Source organism: Onychomys torridus, chromosome 12 (genome assembly GCF_903995425.1).
Source record: "Onychomys torridus chromosome 12, mOncTor1.1, whole genome shotgun sequence".
In the NCBI taxonomy this organism is placed as follows: Eukaryota; Metazoa; Chordata; class Mammalia; order Rodentia; family Cricetidae; genus Onychomys; species Onychomys torridus.
The window spans coordinates 50,794,252-50,812,588 of record NC_050454.1 but is presented as its reverse complement, the minus strand read 5'-3'; the positions used below and the strand labels follow the sequence as shown (position 1 = coordinate 50,812,588).

Genomic DNA, 18,337 nt, shown 5'->3' with positions numbered 1-18,337 from the left:
GGACAGAGAAGTAGGGATGTTTAGGAAATGGAGAAAATATTTGACCAAGCTGGATTGTTACATATTCATGACTTCCTAAGATCGCTGACCAGTTTCCTTCTCATTGAGGAAGGACACATGGTGTTGTTCCTGGCTAATTCCTCATAAGGCGGATGGACTTTCAGCTCTAGCTGCGTCCCTAACCTGGGCGGCTGTAGGTAGTCAGGTTACTGTCGCTGTTCCCATTGCCCGCTGTGCAGCAGTTGATGGAACAGTCATTGTGATGGTTCCCAGTATTGGGCCACGTGTCTGCCAGCCACGGCTGCGTGGCAGGTTCACTGATGTTGAGAAGTCCCGGCCTAAGGAAAAACAACGCAAAAAGCCAGTGGTTAGGACCAGAAAATGATTCTTATTCAGGATCCCAGGAAACATTTTACTTCATTAACCCTGCCATAATAGAGTGAGCTACACCAAATGATGCTACGGTGAATTCTATTTGACAGACAGGCAATCGCAATGCCATGTTGTATGAGGCATCTATGTGGACACATCCATCAATCTGGAAAGCAGTGTTTCAGAGTTAAAAATCTTACTGTCTACTATGATCACCCTTTAAGTCATGGTGATTAAAAAAAATCAAATACAGACTCTGAAATGATCAGTGCACAATTCTGAGTCTTGTAGGTATGGTCAATTGCTTGACTTCATTTTTTGACCCATTGAAATTGCTTCATTAGCAAACAGAACAGTAAATAAACTGAACAGATAGATCTTTCTCATAAAGCATCCTTGCATATTTTTCTTCAAAGCCCTACTTCCTTCAGAAAGAGTGTGGGGCTCTAGGGCATCTTGTACGATGCCACATCAGTGGTACAGTGGCACATCAGTCTATCAGTATGCTGTTCTGTAAGCTTGTCAACTCATAGGAGTAATGTAATATTGTCCCCCAATGAAGCTTCAAGTGCCCAAGTTCCTGCATAATGGAAAGCTAATGAATAAGATCTGATAAGACAAAGATGTTGACAAAAAAATAAATATCAGTGCCCCCTCCACACAACTAATGCTAATCTGCTTCCCCTGTGGGGAGGCAGAGTGCTTGTGTAGTAATGAACGGGTGACCCAGAACACTCTGCCAAGGAATCAAACCACAGGCTGTGTGCTTTGTCAACACCGACCCCACTTGAGCTCAGCATAAGAGATAAAGAGATTTGCTGTGCCATCCACAATGGAACACGCTGGCACTACAGATGATGCCAGGATTTTTGTTGTCCTCACTAGAGTACAACCACCATATTCTCACTTAGCTGGGAGCACAGACTTCCCTCCGTACGGCTTGTTTTTTTTTTTTTTTGGAGCTGAAGATCGAACCCCGGGTCTTGCGCTTGCTAGGCAGGCACTCTACCTCTGAGCTACATCCCCAACCCCTACAGCTTGTTTTTATTTGGTCACGTATGTTGTTAAAAGTATGTAACTTGTTATGCAAATGATGGTTATGTGAGGGCTAGTTCATTTCGGATGAAGAATATGGATTGGTCATTCTCATAGCTGTGTCCATATGGGAGCATATACTTAGTCAGTTAAAAGGAGAATTTACTCCCTGCTTATAACGTGGAAAGCCCTGTTCTGAGTTCTTTAAATGGACTCACCCATTTACACATCATCATTTTACAGGTTCAGACTGCTATTATCCAGATTTTGCAGAAGAGCAAACTGGGGCATGTGTGAGAGGTTTGGATACTTGTGTGCACAGTGAGTGAGTGACAGAGCTCAGCTTCAAACACGAGCAATGGCCTCAGTGTCCACACCCTGGTGTGGCATGTTATAAACACACACACAGAAACATGTGGGGATCCTCTCATGTTCCCAAACACTTGGGAATGGGAGGAATGAGGGAAATGTTTTATAGTCTCAATAAAGCTGTTAAAATTGGGCTGTTTAATTATTAAAACTGTTGGTAGATACATACCGGCAAGAGCAATGTTGGTGGACTGTTGAAATTCTAAACATTTAAATGTAAGTTGGGGTCTGGATATTTGGGGACTGCAATAGATGTTAGTTATAGAAAATCTGCATCAAGTAATCTTTACCTTCCTATTTTATTTCCCGTGAAGTTTAGCCTCGAGTGCTAGCACTGTTGAAGCTATTGAGAATAGAAAGTCTGTAGTCGGCACTGCAGAGATACTGTGGTATACATGAAGTGTAGGTCAAGTGGAAAATTCCCAGGCTGCCTTGCATGTTTCAAAAGGAACAGACAGTGTTTTTATGCTACTGTGATCCCCTCTGAAAAAACACTCTTACAGTGAGAGCTTTGATATCATCAGAGGCTTAGTGAACTTCTCATATAGATGGGTGATTTCCAGCAGGAAGCAAGATCAACAAATCGCACTTCGGGCTTCTGTTTAGACTTGAGTCTGGAATGAAAATTACTCTCAGGGAGCAGGTAAAACGCGACTATTGTCCCACAGTGAAGCGTAAAGTGCCAGGTGTGTATTCCAGAGGTCTCGGTGGAAGAGGCAACCAACACCCAAAGCTGCTCTCATAAGGGTGTGCGTCTCTTTCGCAACTAACAATTCCAAGGGCTATGCTGATACATTTTAGCTTATCCATCTAATGTGTAACTTGAGTTACCCAACAGGAGCGAAGCCTAAGTGTCGACTGGCTGCAGCATGTTAAAAATAACTTTATATGATTGCATCTATCCATATATTAAGAGGATTCATTTGAGTCACAACAAAACAAACACCACCCCCCAAAAAATAACCCAACCAATGAAACAAACAAAACCCTAAATGTGCTCTAAAAATTACATGTCAATTGCTTTCCTTTTCCATTACTTCAGATATTCCCCTCTCTTACTCCAAGAACACTTATTTGAATTGATAAACCACAACATAAAAACCGCGGAGTCTAGGAGCTGTGGAAAAATCATGCAGCATCCCAGTAGTGAAGGCTCCCATCCTATTGGCTGGGTCTCTTCCCCACTGACTGGGTGAATGAGTTTCAAAGCCCTAGGAAACGTCTCCGAGTTGCCAGTGTTTTGAAGAGAAGCAAGATGTGGGTTCTATCCCCTTCTGTGTGTTCTTCCCCGACAGGAAATGTGGTATTGGCATTCTTTCCCAGGCTAGGCTGACCTTCACACACACCCTCCCTCAGGTTTCCCTGGTTTTTCCTAGTTTATGCTGTGGTTTGGACTTTGAGTAGGTTCTCTTGGAAGAGGCAACTGGAATGTCTGAGGCCTGGGAAACAAATGAGAAAGGACAGCTATTGAATGCTGTGGTGTTCCTTCTGGACTACCACACTCTCCTTGTCCTTTGCATGTCGGGAGCAGGTCTCCTGCTTGAACCACAACACCCGTGCCTTTTCTCTAAGGGGTAACTAAATCTACAGCATGAAGAACTCCAAGATTCTTTACAGAGTCTCTTCTTTTATAAAGTGGAAAAAAAAATCCAGTCCCAAATAATAGAGGGGTACCTTTGGCCCCTGTGCACATGACTGTATACACAAATACCTCCTCCACAAACATATACCCTCACATCCATTCATGTATCCATCATAAACTGTGTATTCACTACAGACCAGGATTACCCATTTTATGGTCACATGTAGTTATACACACACCGAGCATCAATATGCTTTTCTGTCAACGTCTAAACAGTAACCACTGAAGGTTATTTGTGCCCGATCGTCTTGTGGTAAGCACTCAATTCTGCCAGCAGCTCAGAAGTAGCCATAGACAGCAAGGGGAAAATGCATTTTTTTTTTAAAACTTTTAAAATCACATGTATGTGTGTACCTCTGTGAGAGTGTGCACATAGTGCCTTCGGAACCCAGAAGAGAGTGTCTGATCCCCTACAGCTAGAGCTACAAGCAGTACACCACCTGGTGTGAGTTCTGGGAACACAAGTTAGCTCTTCTACAAGGACAGTGGCATGCTTTCAACAATGGATCCATCTCTCCAGGCCCAGCAGCAGGTTGGTCTACAAGCTACAAATAATGATGCTTGAATTAAAAAGAAGGGGTGTGTGTGTGCTGATTCATCTCATACTTACCTGAGATAGTTCCATGGCACAAATTCCACGAGAAACTCTCAAAAAATGAGACTGGGTAAACTGCTAAGGGATAGTAGGTAGAGAGCTAGCTCTCTTTGGACTAATCCAATAAACTGTGTGCAATGCCATGATCCAGTGTGCACAGAAGACAATGTAATATAGGCCGGCTGGCATGGCAATACAAGAATCTGTGGGCTTTATGTGTTATGCTGAATTTGGATTCGATATATTACATGTGGAACCAGGGTCCTGCTGGTAACAGTTTCTTCAGGACATGATTAATACACCTCCCAAAGACCATTCTTGCCTAAACTGGCAGAGAATCTGCAGGCACAGTTTGAACGAAATAAGATGCTGCTGGACCGTCTGGTGTTTTTCTTCCAGATGCGGCCACGAGGGTAAATTAGCACTTCCGGACAAATCACATGACAGGCAGTGAATGCCGGAAGAGACAGCCGGACAAAGGCATTCATGGACACAGGAGGGGAAATCATCTGACTCGAAGACTTGGCCTGAGCTGTCATTAACCTAGTGATGCACCAGGTCCATTGCGTATCCAGCATCTGAGATGGATGGGGAACACCAGGGCTGAAGAGATGGACAAAGAGAACTTGGTGGAGAAGTTTGACATAGGATGCATTCTCTGTCCCTTCAACACAAAACATACAATCATACACATACATGTGTGCACACATGAGCATGGGCAAACACACACTGCACAGACATCCCATGGCTAGGAATGATGCTGTGTCCCCATGAACTATTGTTCTTATCTTGTTTGATGTTCTCCCAAATGCTGAGCAACTGCTACTACAACACAGCAGGTTGTGAAAAGCGACCATCTTTTTAAATATGCATCTTGTCTTTCTCATTATATTTTAAAATCCAGGGTGGGGAATTTTTACAAGTTTAGTACAAGTTTATTCTAGTTAATGAAACAACATGTTTAAAATTGTGTGAAAACCAAACAAAACAACAATAATTTTTTAAAAAGCAGTCATCCTGAGTTACAACTCTGAAATCTTCATTGAACCATATCCTCACCAACATTCCTGCACCTTTCCTCATTGGGGACAATGACAATTTCTACTGAGGATTGGAAATAAATCTACTTCATGGCTAGGTATCTGTTTTTAAGTGTAAACAGCTATGTCTTCATTGCTGGCAAATTTGAAACCAGAGAATTTAAGAACCTCACAATTCTTCACTCGCAACAGAAGACCCATTTAGTGTTTCTTATGCATGTCTGCCATTGTTTCGCACATGAGAATTTTGTTTCTGTAAAGGTTTTAGCAAAGGAATGAGGCTTATATTTGATTCTTATGCATGTGTGTGTGAGCATGTGCACGCATGCCCATGCACAGAGGCCACTCCCAAGATCACTGAAGTCTGCAGTCTTAATCACACACACAAAAGGTGGTGGCTAAGTCATCAGGCATTCCAGATTTACCTAAGAGGAAACGTCCTTATGCCAGAAGCTCATTCATGAACGCCTGGGCCGTGCCTGACATGGAATTCCCCAGGATGCCAAAACATGCTGTGGTTTAATTCTTGAATCTAGTGGATTTTATTTTTATCTGCAGACTTCCTAGCTTTGGGAGTATTTTGGAGGCTGGCTTTGTTTCACAGGTATGAAAACAAGAAGTTAATAGTATCCAGGAATGAAAGATTAGTGCCTATTACCACATTTGCAAAGCCTTGGCTGGAGGCAGGCAACTTCTTCTTCCAAATCACTCTTTGTTATACGGCAAGTTCAATAACGTTCCTATCAGACGTGCCTTAGAATCGGGGAATAATCCTTTATTCATTTTTCACTGTCAGGTAGCTAACCACATTATTCAACTAGACACAGAAAGGTACTCAGGAAGTTAAACAAATCTGAATTATCAAATAGTTTTTGTTGGAAGGTTTTTCTTTTTTTAATTTTCCCTTTCTTCCCCGACCCCCACCCCCATCATCTTGATGTTACTGGATTTTTGGGGGGTGTTGGTGAAAATAAGTCACTTATTGTGGAAAATATTTAAGCTTGTGTCCTGTGATTTACACCTGTATTGGCCCCTTTAAGCTTCCTGCCACCTCAATTTGTGATTTCTCTGTGAATATATTACAATTCACTGAATAATAATAACCCCCCAAAAAACCATAAACGTGGAATTGAGGTTCATTTTAATTAGAGGTGAAAAATCTCTTTGTTAGCAAGCTACTTAGATCCCGTCCCGTAAATCCGTAAATGTATTTCCCTCCAAACGTGGATGTGAATTATGCTGAAGTCCGGCCGAGAACAAACAGCACCCACAACTTCTGAGCAACTGCTGCATTCAGCAGGTTTTCAAGTGAATGCCTTCCTTTGATAGTGTCTGTTAACTAGCTATATTTCTTAATCTTCCTAAGTGCCACAGCTTCATCACTTTAACTCCTTGTAATCATCTGCTAAATCAGCGGGTCTGCTTTTCTCGGGTGACGTGCTCCCTCTCGTGGTCAAGTTCTAAAATGCAACCGTTCCTAGCAATAACTGTAAAGCCCTTGGCTGGAGGAGTACACACAGCTGAAGGGAGAGTTCTCTCCCAGGTATTGGAACAAATTTCACACGGCAGCTCACTCTTTGAACAAAGGAAGTAGAGTCACTGAGAAGACAAGAAAGAGCTGGAATTCCCCTTCAGTTCTACAAAAACAAGTAAGATAATTACCTCCCTCCACTGCTGACGGCTTCGCCTCCTCTTTGATACGTTACTAGAATGTTACAATAAAGAGAGAACAATTAATAGACATGTTTATATAGCAGGAACCATCCCCTTCATGAACATCATTCCAAAGTGTCATCCTGTCTCCTTTCCTACCTAGAAACTCTGTGAACCACTGCAAGATGGAACAGATTTTTGCTTCATCTAGGATTATTTTAGAAGATGTTTTTTAGACTAACTACACATCATTCCTAATTTTTTCATGTCTAAATATGATTGCAAAAAGCAAAATTAAAATTTCAGTACACTATTACTAAGCACAACTCATTTATATGTGTACATTCTCATCTCCATAGATTTCTTTAGAATTTCTTACCACATAACTTAATTCTATGATTTTTGTATATATATAATCTTAAATTCAGAGTACAAGAAAACTTGCTAGCTTGTTTCCCCAGAAGAAGACACAGAAATAAAGAAAAGACACATGCTCAAATAAACCTTTTTTTTCCACACACAAAGACTTACTCCAAGTTGTGACAACTAGTGTGACCTATTTTATATGTGGCTTGTGAAAACCCTTTCACATTATATTTCTATCAGACATTATATTTCTATCCGATATGGTGAAAAAATATCTTAATGCCATTTAGGGATTAATCCATTTTATTTTTGCCAGAACAAAAAACAGACTTATAAATAGTTAGGCAAGGAGTTAAGAAGATTAGCTTTCCTGTAAATACAGACACAGTTTCTAAGAAGAAATGTGTTTTTCAAAGCTGCCAAGTTTCTGCTACTTAGAAAAACTCCAAACTGGAAGTCTGCTCGGGAGGGATAACTGTGCCCAATGATGCCAATAACTGGATTAGAACTGAGGACACATCACTACAGGGACATCTTTGACTGGAGGTGATGGGAGGAGGATCTGTTCTGAAAGAAGCTGAGTGGAACCAAGACAAGGACTCTGACTTGTTGGAGATGAAGTTCACTGCTCATGTGGGATGGAGATTCGGGGTGCCTCGGGGAATATTAATTCTATGGACAGAGAACTACAAAGGAGAACATTTTTTTTTTTTCTGTGGTTGGAAAACTTGAAAGCTGTAGTCCAGGGGAGGCAGATGCATTGCCTAGTGTGAACTAATCCGTGAGATGATTAGTGTGTTAAATCATGGCAAGGGTAGGGAAAGTGTTCTTGTTTAATGGAGGCACATGCACACAGGCTAAGACGCAATGTGGCATGCAGAATATGTAACTGCGTTAAGTAGATGGAAAACAACACCAACCATTCATTTCTACTTCGGAGGCATGCCTGGCGTGAGTAAATGAAACACTGGGTTCTGTGTAAGTCCCTTCCCCAAGTTACTGTTCAGAATGAACTGAAACCAGAGACATGACAGCATGACACACGCCAAACTAACACACGGAAAGGAGAGGGTAAGTACAAATAGGTACCTGTTGGTGTGAAGGTAAAGGACGGGACTGAAAAATCAAAACAAAATAGAAACTAGTTATTAAGCTGAAGAGAGAAGGGGACCATATCACATTAGTATAAATCAAGCAGACAGCTGAACATGACATAAATGTAAATAACCAAGCCAGTAGGTTTGACACACTGATATATGAAGCACACCAAGTCTGAAGTCTAAAAAAAAAGCAGCTTGTGTCTACAGGTACCATTCTGAAGTGTCTGACATTCTAATACTCTCAGGAGGGGAATTGTCTGGGTTAGCCTGCGAATGACCTTGTGTTTAGTAACACAGAGTCTGCCCACGGCTTTAGTACAAACAGGAATCCTCCGCTATTAATCATTTCCAAACACTGAATGATGGATTCTTAAACAAGTATTATCAGGGCTGTGCTGGAACCTTATCTAGACATCTGAAGGTAAATGCCTAGTAAGTGGAATAATAGGTGCAGTGGAGTGTTCATTACTGGAAGGGGCGGGTTGGGGTGGGGGAGAGAGAGAGAGAGAAAGAGAGAGAGAGAGAGAGAGAGAGAGAGAGAGAGAGAGAGAGAGAGAGAGAGAGATGGGAAGGGGAAAGAGAGAGGGAGGGAGGGAGGGAGGAAGGAAGGGAGGGAGGGAGGGAGAATCATACAAATCATACTGCTTTACTGATGAGAAATGTTTGGCAGCACAGTAACCGAGAAACATGTTTGTTTGTTTGTTTTAAATTGTTTTTGTTTGTTTTTTTAATCATCATAAAAATTTGTGAATGGATAGGAAAAGATGTGGAGTTCGAACTCCAATTTCTCTATGATACTTTATATGTAGAAGCTTTCTAGGAGCAGACAGAGCACCTTTTAAATGCCATCCTAGAAGCTGAACAAAAGAACAATAACAGCCCCCACTCCAGAACCTTCACTCTCTCTGCAGTTATAAATCTTAATCTAATCAATAATGCCTGAAATGGAACTGCAGACCTCAAAAGTAGCAGTCTGGCCTCCCCCACGTCCCCATCTTCTCCCTTTGCTGGGTGTCGGCTGGCACCATAGCAGTTTCCATGCTATTTCATAGAGGGAGGAGACTAGACAATTTTCCAATCTCACCTCTTCAACGTCAAGTAAAAATGAGGCTCTAATAAGGAAAGCAGGAAAATTCCTTCCTTTCAGATTAAAGATTGCTTTCAAGAATTCTTTAGGGAAATAAGCTGGGATATTGATTATTTATCATGTATCAAAACTGCGAAAGTATATTTTCCATTTATACATCAATAGGACATTGATGCTAGGATCTGAGCTTTGACGGGAACATGCTGGAAGGCTGTAGCATGCCCACTTCTTTGCAAACCACTTTAGTACTAGCATACTAGAAAGAACAGCAACAAAACCCTCCCTGCATCCTCAGTTTATACACAGCAGAACCATCTTAAGAATGCTATTGCGATTTTTTTCACTCAGATCTTTTCAAAGTCAATATAATTTCGCTACATTAAAAAATCCCCAATAGTAACAAGTCCTCACAAAATACAAAAAAGAGGTGCATTTCAAACTAAAGCTGTTCAAGCAAGAATGGAGCACCTGAACATTAATTTGTGATTACAAGGACATGGGGAAAGAGAAAAGGCCAGTGGAGATACGTTTGCTAACCCGTTTGTGAAGATAAAGAACAAATAAAGATAGGCAATCATTCAGCGGGTTTACCCACCCAAACCCAACTTAACTCCTAAATCTTCCAGTAACACAGCTAACACTCTGTGTGCTCGCTGATGATGGGGATTTGTGGGAATGGGTGTAGACTGGTAAGCACATCACACCAACAGAAACGCAGTGAGGCCATACCAAAATCCTCACTAGTATCCAAACGTCACACTCGGGCTTGACATTGTATAGGCAAATGGGCACTATGCGCTGATGTCTTTAAAATACGCCGTATCTTAGTTCATTAAAGTCACTGCCATTATTTTTTATTTTTGGCATAGGAAATTTAAGATGGCACAATGTACTTTTTTAAAAAAAATGCATAGAAAAAGAATCCTCCCCCCCCCCCCCCCCAAAAAAAAAAATGCCCAAGTCAGGAACTCAGAATCAAGGGCTCAGGAAATCACATTCATAATTATGTTCCATGATTTCTGTCTCAACAGACGCTAATTGGAAAGACAATGGTATTAGTTGGATAGCTCTGGAGAATGCACGTAGGTGTTTACTGGCATGCTCAAAGGACATTAGTAGAGGAAAGGAATGCTTTGGAGAGCAAGGAGTGTTTTGTGTCACATCTTGAGATCCGGAGACAATAGAGAGCATTAACCTGCTACAATTATCCAGCAAAGGCACTTCGCTGCCACAGGAAACACTGGATGGATACAATCAAGTTGTTGATGGAGGTCCCTCAAGCAGAAGGTACAAGGGACTCCACGTTTAAATATTACTTAGCTATGTTTCCTAACTCAAGCCAGATTTCAAAACCAGTCTCCAGGGGTACCCCCCTCCCTCCCAGGCCGCCTCCCCCAAACCCCTGCTCTCCATGGTTCTGAGTCAAAGATTCATACGGCTCACATGTGCCTGTCATGGTTCCACTTTGTATACACAATGCGCCATACTGTCTTTGCGTTGGCCCGACGGCCTTCTCCACTATGTCACAGGCAGGGCCACTGACAGAAGACAAGTCTGGGGGTTAAAAATGTACAGATGACAATGGCCGAGAAGATTGACATATGCAAGGAGGCTGCAGGGCCAGTCAGGGGTTCAGTTTCACAGGGCTGGAGATGGTCTCGCTCAATCCTTTTGCCAAGATCTCTTGTAAGCAGGAGTACAGAAAAAGTGGAGACTGCTGACCTAGAATTCTGTCTAAACGTATAGGGACGTTTTAGAGCCACTGACACCACTGACTTTGCAATACGTTAGTCAGCGGCAGCACTTGGCCAGGACATGTTTGCTTAGGAAACGTTGGCACAATTAAAATAAAAAAGAGGTCACAGTTGGGCAAGGAGTGTCCTTCTTAGCAAGTCTGCCTTGTAGCAGTGTAAGTCTCTTCTGTCAGGCTGACGAAGGGGCCCTCTATCTAGGGTGAATCACAGTGTTATCATCCAAATCATGATAATTTTGAGAACAAAAAAAGGGATATTATAAATGAGGAAAGGAGAAGGGGTTAGCCACTATGACTTACAGCTGACCTGCTATAACCAGAGTTATGGAACACTTGAGGATGGGGAGGACGGCTCTCTATGAGACAGTGGGAAGAACTGACTCAGAGAATAAAAATTAAACATACGCATCTCCGCGTTCTGAGGGTGTGTTGCAAAGGTATGCCAGTCTCTCAGCGTGTGTGGCCCAGCCTCCAAGCTGTGAATCACAGCGAGCAAAGAACGCTTTGTCTAAACCTGGGTAGACCTCTTAATGAACCTACTAGTTAAACGCATATAAATATTCAACTCCGTGTAAAATCTGTGAGTGATAAACGAACCTCAATTTGCTACCTAAAGCAGCCCACACAACTGTCATTGGTACCCACGAAGGGCAATTGTTATAAATAAGCACATGGCAGGTAAGTGCTCATCCACAAAAACCAAACTAAGATAAAAACAAAACCCCCAAGTCATGACAACAACAACACATAAGCCTGAATTCATAATTCCTGTGACAGGTGATTTCAAATTTCCCTCAAAAGCATAAAATAAACATCTGCCTAAAAGAATAGGCTAATGTCTAGATCTTGAAGAAACCTAGTTAAGAGGAAGAGGCTCCCGAGAGCTTGGAAAATTCTATTGCTCTTCTAAAAACACAAACACATTCCGATCCGGACAATGTGGAGAAATAACAGCGCTTATACCTTTCATGTATTCAAGGCATTTACCGGAGGCCGTGCGCCATGAGTAACATACTATCAGTTTCAGATAAAAGGTTTTCTAGCCGCCACACCTTTCCTGATGCCCGCGTATGTGCTGGTGAGCCCGTTCCTCTTCTTGCGGTGCCTGTAAAGCCAGATGCTAAAGACCATGAGGATAATCCAACAGGCTGCCCCGATGCCGGCGATGAACGCGGGCTGCTTCACCACGTCTGAGATCTGCTGAGCTAGGCTCACTTGGTCCTCAGGAGACACGGGGTTTCCGTGAGAATCTGAAAGGCCATCTCTTGGTTACTGAGGGTCAAAATCTCAACGTGACACAATACTACACGTGGACACAGTATACACGGCTCATGTTTCATCTTGTTAACATTTGGACAATGATTTCTGTTTTGCATTTTTGCCTCAGCCACACCATGGGGCAGTTCAAGAGATTTTCTGGGAAATTTTTGATTTATTCCATTTGTTTTAATTCAAAACAAGCATGTCACACTTTTATGAGAGTATAATTAAAGATATCAAATGCCCTCTGTCTTTTTATTTCAGAAAACTGTGTGGGTGTTTAGAGTGGGTTTCCTAGGACAAAACTAACTATATATACCAATGTGCCTCTAAAATATGGGATAATTTAATGCATTCTAATATCTAAGGGTTATTGAATGAGTAAATAAATACAGAAAAGATGAATACTTTCTTACACATCTGTAGGAACCCTCAAATATTTGCTTAAAAAATGGTAGAAATGGATTAGGTACAGTGGCACACAGCTGTAGGCCCAGCACACAGGAGACAGAGGCAGGTGGATCTCTGTGAGATTTGAGACCGGCCAGTCTACACAGCGTCCCGGCCAGCCAAGGTTGCATAGTGAAACTCTGTCTTAAAAATGGTGTGTGGGGAGGGAGTGGGACAGGAAACCAGAACTGAAATTTTACTTCTTCTGTAAGTAGATCTTAAAAAAAAAGTTTGTTCTCTTCTCACAAATTTGCAGGATTCTCAACTGTCAGAACAACACATTATTTGAAGCTATATTCAGAAAGAATTATAAAACAGAAGATCACTAAAACACCATAAAAAATTAGCCCTGCAAGAACTATGGATAATCCTTCTTTTAAAATAATAATGATGGTCAGCAGTAGATATAAGAAAAGAACATTAAATATGTAAAAGAATCATCAAGTGTTATGAATAGCCAAAAGGACTCATATTTCCTGTTAGACATTTTGAATCAAAATTAAAAATTGATAGAATACACGGGTAATAAAAGGTACTCATTGGACATTTGTCTTAAGCCTATGGAGAGGTCGCTGAAGCCTGCGGTTCTTAGCTCAGGTCGCACAGAGCTGCCTGGAGACTGTTGCTCTCCCATCAAGGCACCCCATTTTGTTGGCCCTGCGTGATGCCCAACTCGAGCCTACCCAAGGTACAGAATCTTCACTCGTGGCAATAGTTTGAACATCACCCCACACAATCTCTGGTGGAAAAAGAGGTGCTCACTCATTTTACTGTGGTCGGTGCTTTTCTTGCTATAGTTAAATCATCTGACATAGACCATTGCTGTCCTGCATTCTTATAGTTTCATGTTGGATTGGGTCCACTTTGTCCTTTTTACTATAAATTTGTTATTCGATATATACAGCATACTCTGCTACATACAGTGTATTCTCCCACTACCATCGTTTATCTCCTCCTGGGGTGGGGGTGTCTGTGACCCCTTTAGCTTAACCAGGACCATCTGTATGACCATCAGATCAGAACTATACCCTGGAGTCCGGCACAGCCATCTGTGGGCACACAGTTAAGGGGGGATGCTTCCCTCTTGTCCTAAACCCATTAGCAGCAAATAGAAAGGCAGTGAGTGGGTAGAGCTGACTCAGTCCTTTTTTTTTTTTTTTTTAATGTGAGAAAGTCAGGGCCATCTTCAAGGAACATGTTTCAGCTTTGAAAAGAATGTATGTGTTTAAGTGTGCATGCATTTTGGGCGCAAACGTATGCGTGCATGTGGGTGTGGGTGTGTTTATGTTAAGGATACGCATGTGGAGGCCAGAATTCAGCACTGGATATCTTTCTCAGTCTTCGTTTTGGAGACAGGACCTTTCACTGAAGGTACGGTTCAGTGTTTCAGCTAGTCTGGTCTCCAGCGAGCGACAGGCATCTGTTTTTCTCTGCCTCTCCAATGCTGGGATTTTGGAAGCCCACTGTCAGGCCCAGCTTTTACACGGGTCCTGGGAATTCTGATTTGGATTCTCGAACTCTCACAGCAAGAACAGAACCATCTCTGCAGCTCTATCTTTCTGTTTTCTCCCAGTTCTTAGTATGCTCAACCCAGAGATGCCTCTTATACTCTAGCCTCCGTATGACCAACTCTGTATGGGACACAGCAGTTCACCCTACTTTACCGACCCCACAGGCCCTCTATGGACTCTGCACATGGACAGTAGTGACAGCCTCTTCGTGATGGCACAACACTCTGGAATCCATCCCTGTTTCCTCTCAGAACAACTAAACCCTTGAACTTCACAGGGGTTTGGTTCTGAGGAGACTTCCGGGTACCAATAAAGACACCATTCCACAGGTCCTCTCTCTAGATTTACACCTGTAGGATAATGAGTTGCCCCTGTGGCCTTCTCTCTGATCCTTGTGTGCACTCCCTGCCCTTGCATATCTGTGTGTAATAAATTGCTTTGGGTATGTCACATGTTTTGTCCTATTACCTCCTCCATGTCTCCTTGGAGACACACATACCCATCCCTCACTCATCCTGGTCAGTGAGAGAGGGGTCATGCAGGCAGGTTGCATAAACGGTTCAGGACACCTGCCACTCTAAGTTCTCTGTGACAGGGACACCAGGTCATGGACTAGATGCTTTGGCATATAGACACCAACAGCCAGCTCCTTGGAGCCCTATCAAGGAAGGACTAGTTTATAGTTGCTCTGCAGAAAGAGAATCCAAACCCAAATCAGAGGGACATCTAGCAATTCTGTCAACACAATCTGCTTTAAAATAAGAGCATTTTCTAGTTCCAAAGCATATTTTCTTTTCTAGAAAAATAATCGACACAACTAATTCTTCATGTATGACATCTTTTCACTTGAATATTGCTTTTTTTCCTTATTAAATGATGGGACAAATCGCTTTCAGTGTGTACTGAGACTATTTTAGAAGCATAGTACTCCTCTCCACATGAAAGGTCTAAATTCCTTTTCATGCTGTGTGTGTGTGTGTGTGTGTGTGTGTAGATGCACCTTTTTCTTGAACATGACTCCTAATTTCATTCTGCAGAGGGTCAAGGCTGGAAAACTATTTTCACAAGCAGTCACCCGCTTTCAACTGTTTGTTGACTGAAAGTTGTATTTCATGTCCCAGACCCTTTTATCTCTGGTTTGTCCTAAGAGCATTTCAACCTCTCGATGCTCACTAAGCAGACCTATTCTTTTCAATCTTAATTCATCCTTTGTATCTACTAGGTTTATAGATCTCATGGCTGTTTGTGCAAGGTTAAATTGGGTAGCGTCAGATTTTATAGAAAGGGCCAAGGGGGGTTCCAATGCCAGTGACCAGATGGGCTTAACAGCAGAGTGTAGTGTGACTAATGAATTAAAATGGCCACTCGGTACATCAGGCTTTGCCTCGGTGCAGCTGAGGCTATATTAAAATATGGGAACCTAGAACACATTTATAATTCCAAGAAAATCAATTTGATTCTTAAATTTCTTGATATAAATCTTAATAAAATAACTCACAGTCCTCTGCTCAAAGCCATCTTCCAAAATAATAGGAGGAAAAGGCAGTGTGCTATAAAAGCAAACAATACCAACCAGATTGTTGCAATGTAACTTATAATGTTAAAAAAATAGATATTGACATTACACAAAAGTGAGTAAAGGGTGTGTGTCAACTTATATTTATTCCTGCATGTATGTTAAAACATTGTAACAGATGCATTAAGCAAATTTTTTTCAGTTTCCTATATTGCTTGAAATGAGTTGTGAAGCTATTTTTGTCTAGAAGATATGCATGTAATAATTACTTTCAAAGTTGGTTAAGTGGAAACAATAAGGGAAAAATTATTAAATTCTAGCTCATAGTTGGAACTTAGTGAGCAAGCTTTAAATGGGAATCTCATAATTACCATTTAAAGCTCTACTTGATAGAAGGTGGTTCCCTACTCAGTGACCTCATTCTGTGGTGGCCCAGCCATCTTATGGGTAATCACAATGGGCGAGAGCAATATTCACCTCTCTTAGCCTGAAGCATTGAAGCTCTCCCATAGGATGTGTTTCCTTTCCTCTCTTCAGCTGGCCTGGGTACAACCCTGGAAATGTCATTTTAAAGATTCAATCTTATCAGCCTATGGCCCAGAGTGCCTGGTACTCTTAGAGCTTATACAGAATTGAGTCCTAACCAATAACTGTGTGTTTGGGATACTACACTATGTCACATCGCAGTGATTTTCTAACTGTCTTAGAGCTGCCAGCTTGGTCTTAACAATCAAATATGAACAATATTCCAGGCTGAATGTTTCTTAATTTATTTGGACATAATTCTAGTATGACAATATTGTTAGTACATTAAGAAGGTGTGTACTTGTAAAGCACGTAGACTTACATCATCTGATCCTTTGGTCACAATTTAACATGTGACATACTGCCAAGCTTAATTTCTGATTGTTAATATATAAAGTTGACAGTGCACTTCTTGCTACCTTTCATGATTTAGATGTCACTGCTTAGAAGTCAAATTATTTTAATAGTATTTGTTGTCTTACATTTTACTTTTAATCACCTGTTAATTTGTATATTCTGTATATAATATATTTTATGTAGTGAGTGATAGTCATGTAGGCTTCCGGGTCACATTTACCTTTTCATTAACCTAATATTTTTAAGCAGAAATTGTATTTAACCTTCTAAATAATTAGTATATAAATATTTAAAATTAATATCTTCATTTACCTTTTGTAATAAATACCATTTATAATTTTAAATAGGCATTAAATATAAATATAAATTTCACATTGCTGTAAATTTCCAATACCTGGCTTGAGTGTTGCAAGGAAGGGTTTTATCTCCTGTGCTGGCTAGTCTTATGTCAAATTGACACATTAACTAGAGTCATCTGAAAGTCCCTTAATTGAGGAAACGCCTCCATAAGATCTGGCTGTAAGGCATTTTCTTAATTAGCGATTGATGGGGGAGGGCCCAGCCCCAGTCCATTGTGGGTGGTAGTATTCTGGGCTGGTGTGGTTGTGGGTTCTGTAAGAAAGCAGGCTGAGGAAGCCTGGGAAGCAAGCCAGGAAGCAAAACCCCTCCATGGCTTCTGCATCATCAGCTCCTGTCTCCAGGATCCTGTCCTGTTTGAGTCACTGTCCTGACTTCTTTCAATCATGAACAGTGCTGTGGAGAATAATCTAAATAAACTCTTTCCTCCTCAACTTGCTTTTGGTCATGGCGTTTTGTCAGAGCAGTAGAAGTCCTAACTAAGATATTTCCCTTCCCAAACAGGTATAAAATCCACAAGCGGAAAGACTGTCTTTTTGTTTTTTTTTCTTTCATTGAGGTTTCTTTGATGTTCAGTTAATAACATTTGTTCATTAGATAAAAATTCCATAAGACTGAGTAGGAATGACAGTAAATATTAATAGCTCTGCATTCGAAAGAGCAATAGTTGCACTTTGATGTTTTAGTTGTGAGACATCCACAGTCATTAGCCATCTGTAACATCTTGGTCAATGACACACTACATGCAGAACCACGTTCCCAAAAGACTGTATTGCCTGCTGATGTCACAGACGTCTTAGTTTACATAACTGTACTCTGTGATGCACACACAACGACACAGTCACCTAATGGTGCATTTCTCAGACTGGACTGCCTTTGGTAAGTGACAAGTGGCTACAGATCTCTAGTTATCTATGTTTTAGGTAAATCAAGATAGTCCCGTGGCAGCCATAAGCCATACTGCAGCTTCTTCTTGACTGGCAACAATGGCTGATCTATAAGGAAAATAAAAAGAGCCAAGCAGAGACAAGTAGGAATATGATAGATCATGTGACTCTTACCCAACTGGATGAACTGAGGCTCACTCTTGACCCCAGGCCCGGCCCCCGTGCTTGCTGCCACCTCCACACTGTAGCGGACCCCAGGAACCAGCGAGGGGATGACCACCGACAAGGTAGAGCTGTCAACTGTCTTGTTGATGTGATACCTAGTTTCATTACCTAGACACCAAACCTGCAAGACGTACATAACGAAAGTACAGCTGAAAATTTACCCGTTAATGCAAAGCTCCACATCAATCATGGACACGTTTCAGACCTACACAGAGCTCACATCTATCAAGAACCCAA

The 18,337-nt window shown here is 41.6% G+C and overlaps 1 protein-coding gene across 10 annotated transcripts in view; it reads right to left on the bottom strand.

The window, feature by feature from the left end:
• Robo1 (roundabout guidance receptor 1) overlaps positions 1–18,337 on the bottom strand; it is a 1,035,706-nt gene that overhangs the window by 45,496 nt on the left and 971,873 nt on the right. For 7 of the 10 annotated variants that reach the window (XM_036203231.1, XM_036203229.1, XM_036203237.1 and 4 more), the window contains 5 exons: positions 18,050–18,221; positions 12,065–12,262; positions 8,162–8,188; positions 6,716–6,758; positions 184–338 (listed from right to left, as the gene is read on the bottom strand). In XM_036203231.1, the coding sequence (XP_036059124.1) occupies positions 184–338; positions 6,716–6,758; positions 8,162–8,188; positions 12,065–12,262; positions 18,050–18,221 (595 nt within the window). The remainder of the gene's footprint in view (positions 1–183; positions 339–6,715; positions 6,759–8,161; positions 8,189–12,064; positions 12,263–18,049; positions 18,222–18,337) is intronic. The other 3 variants (XM_036203233.1, XM_036203238.1, XM_036203239.1) reach the window with 1 other exon arrangement.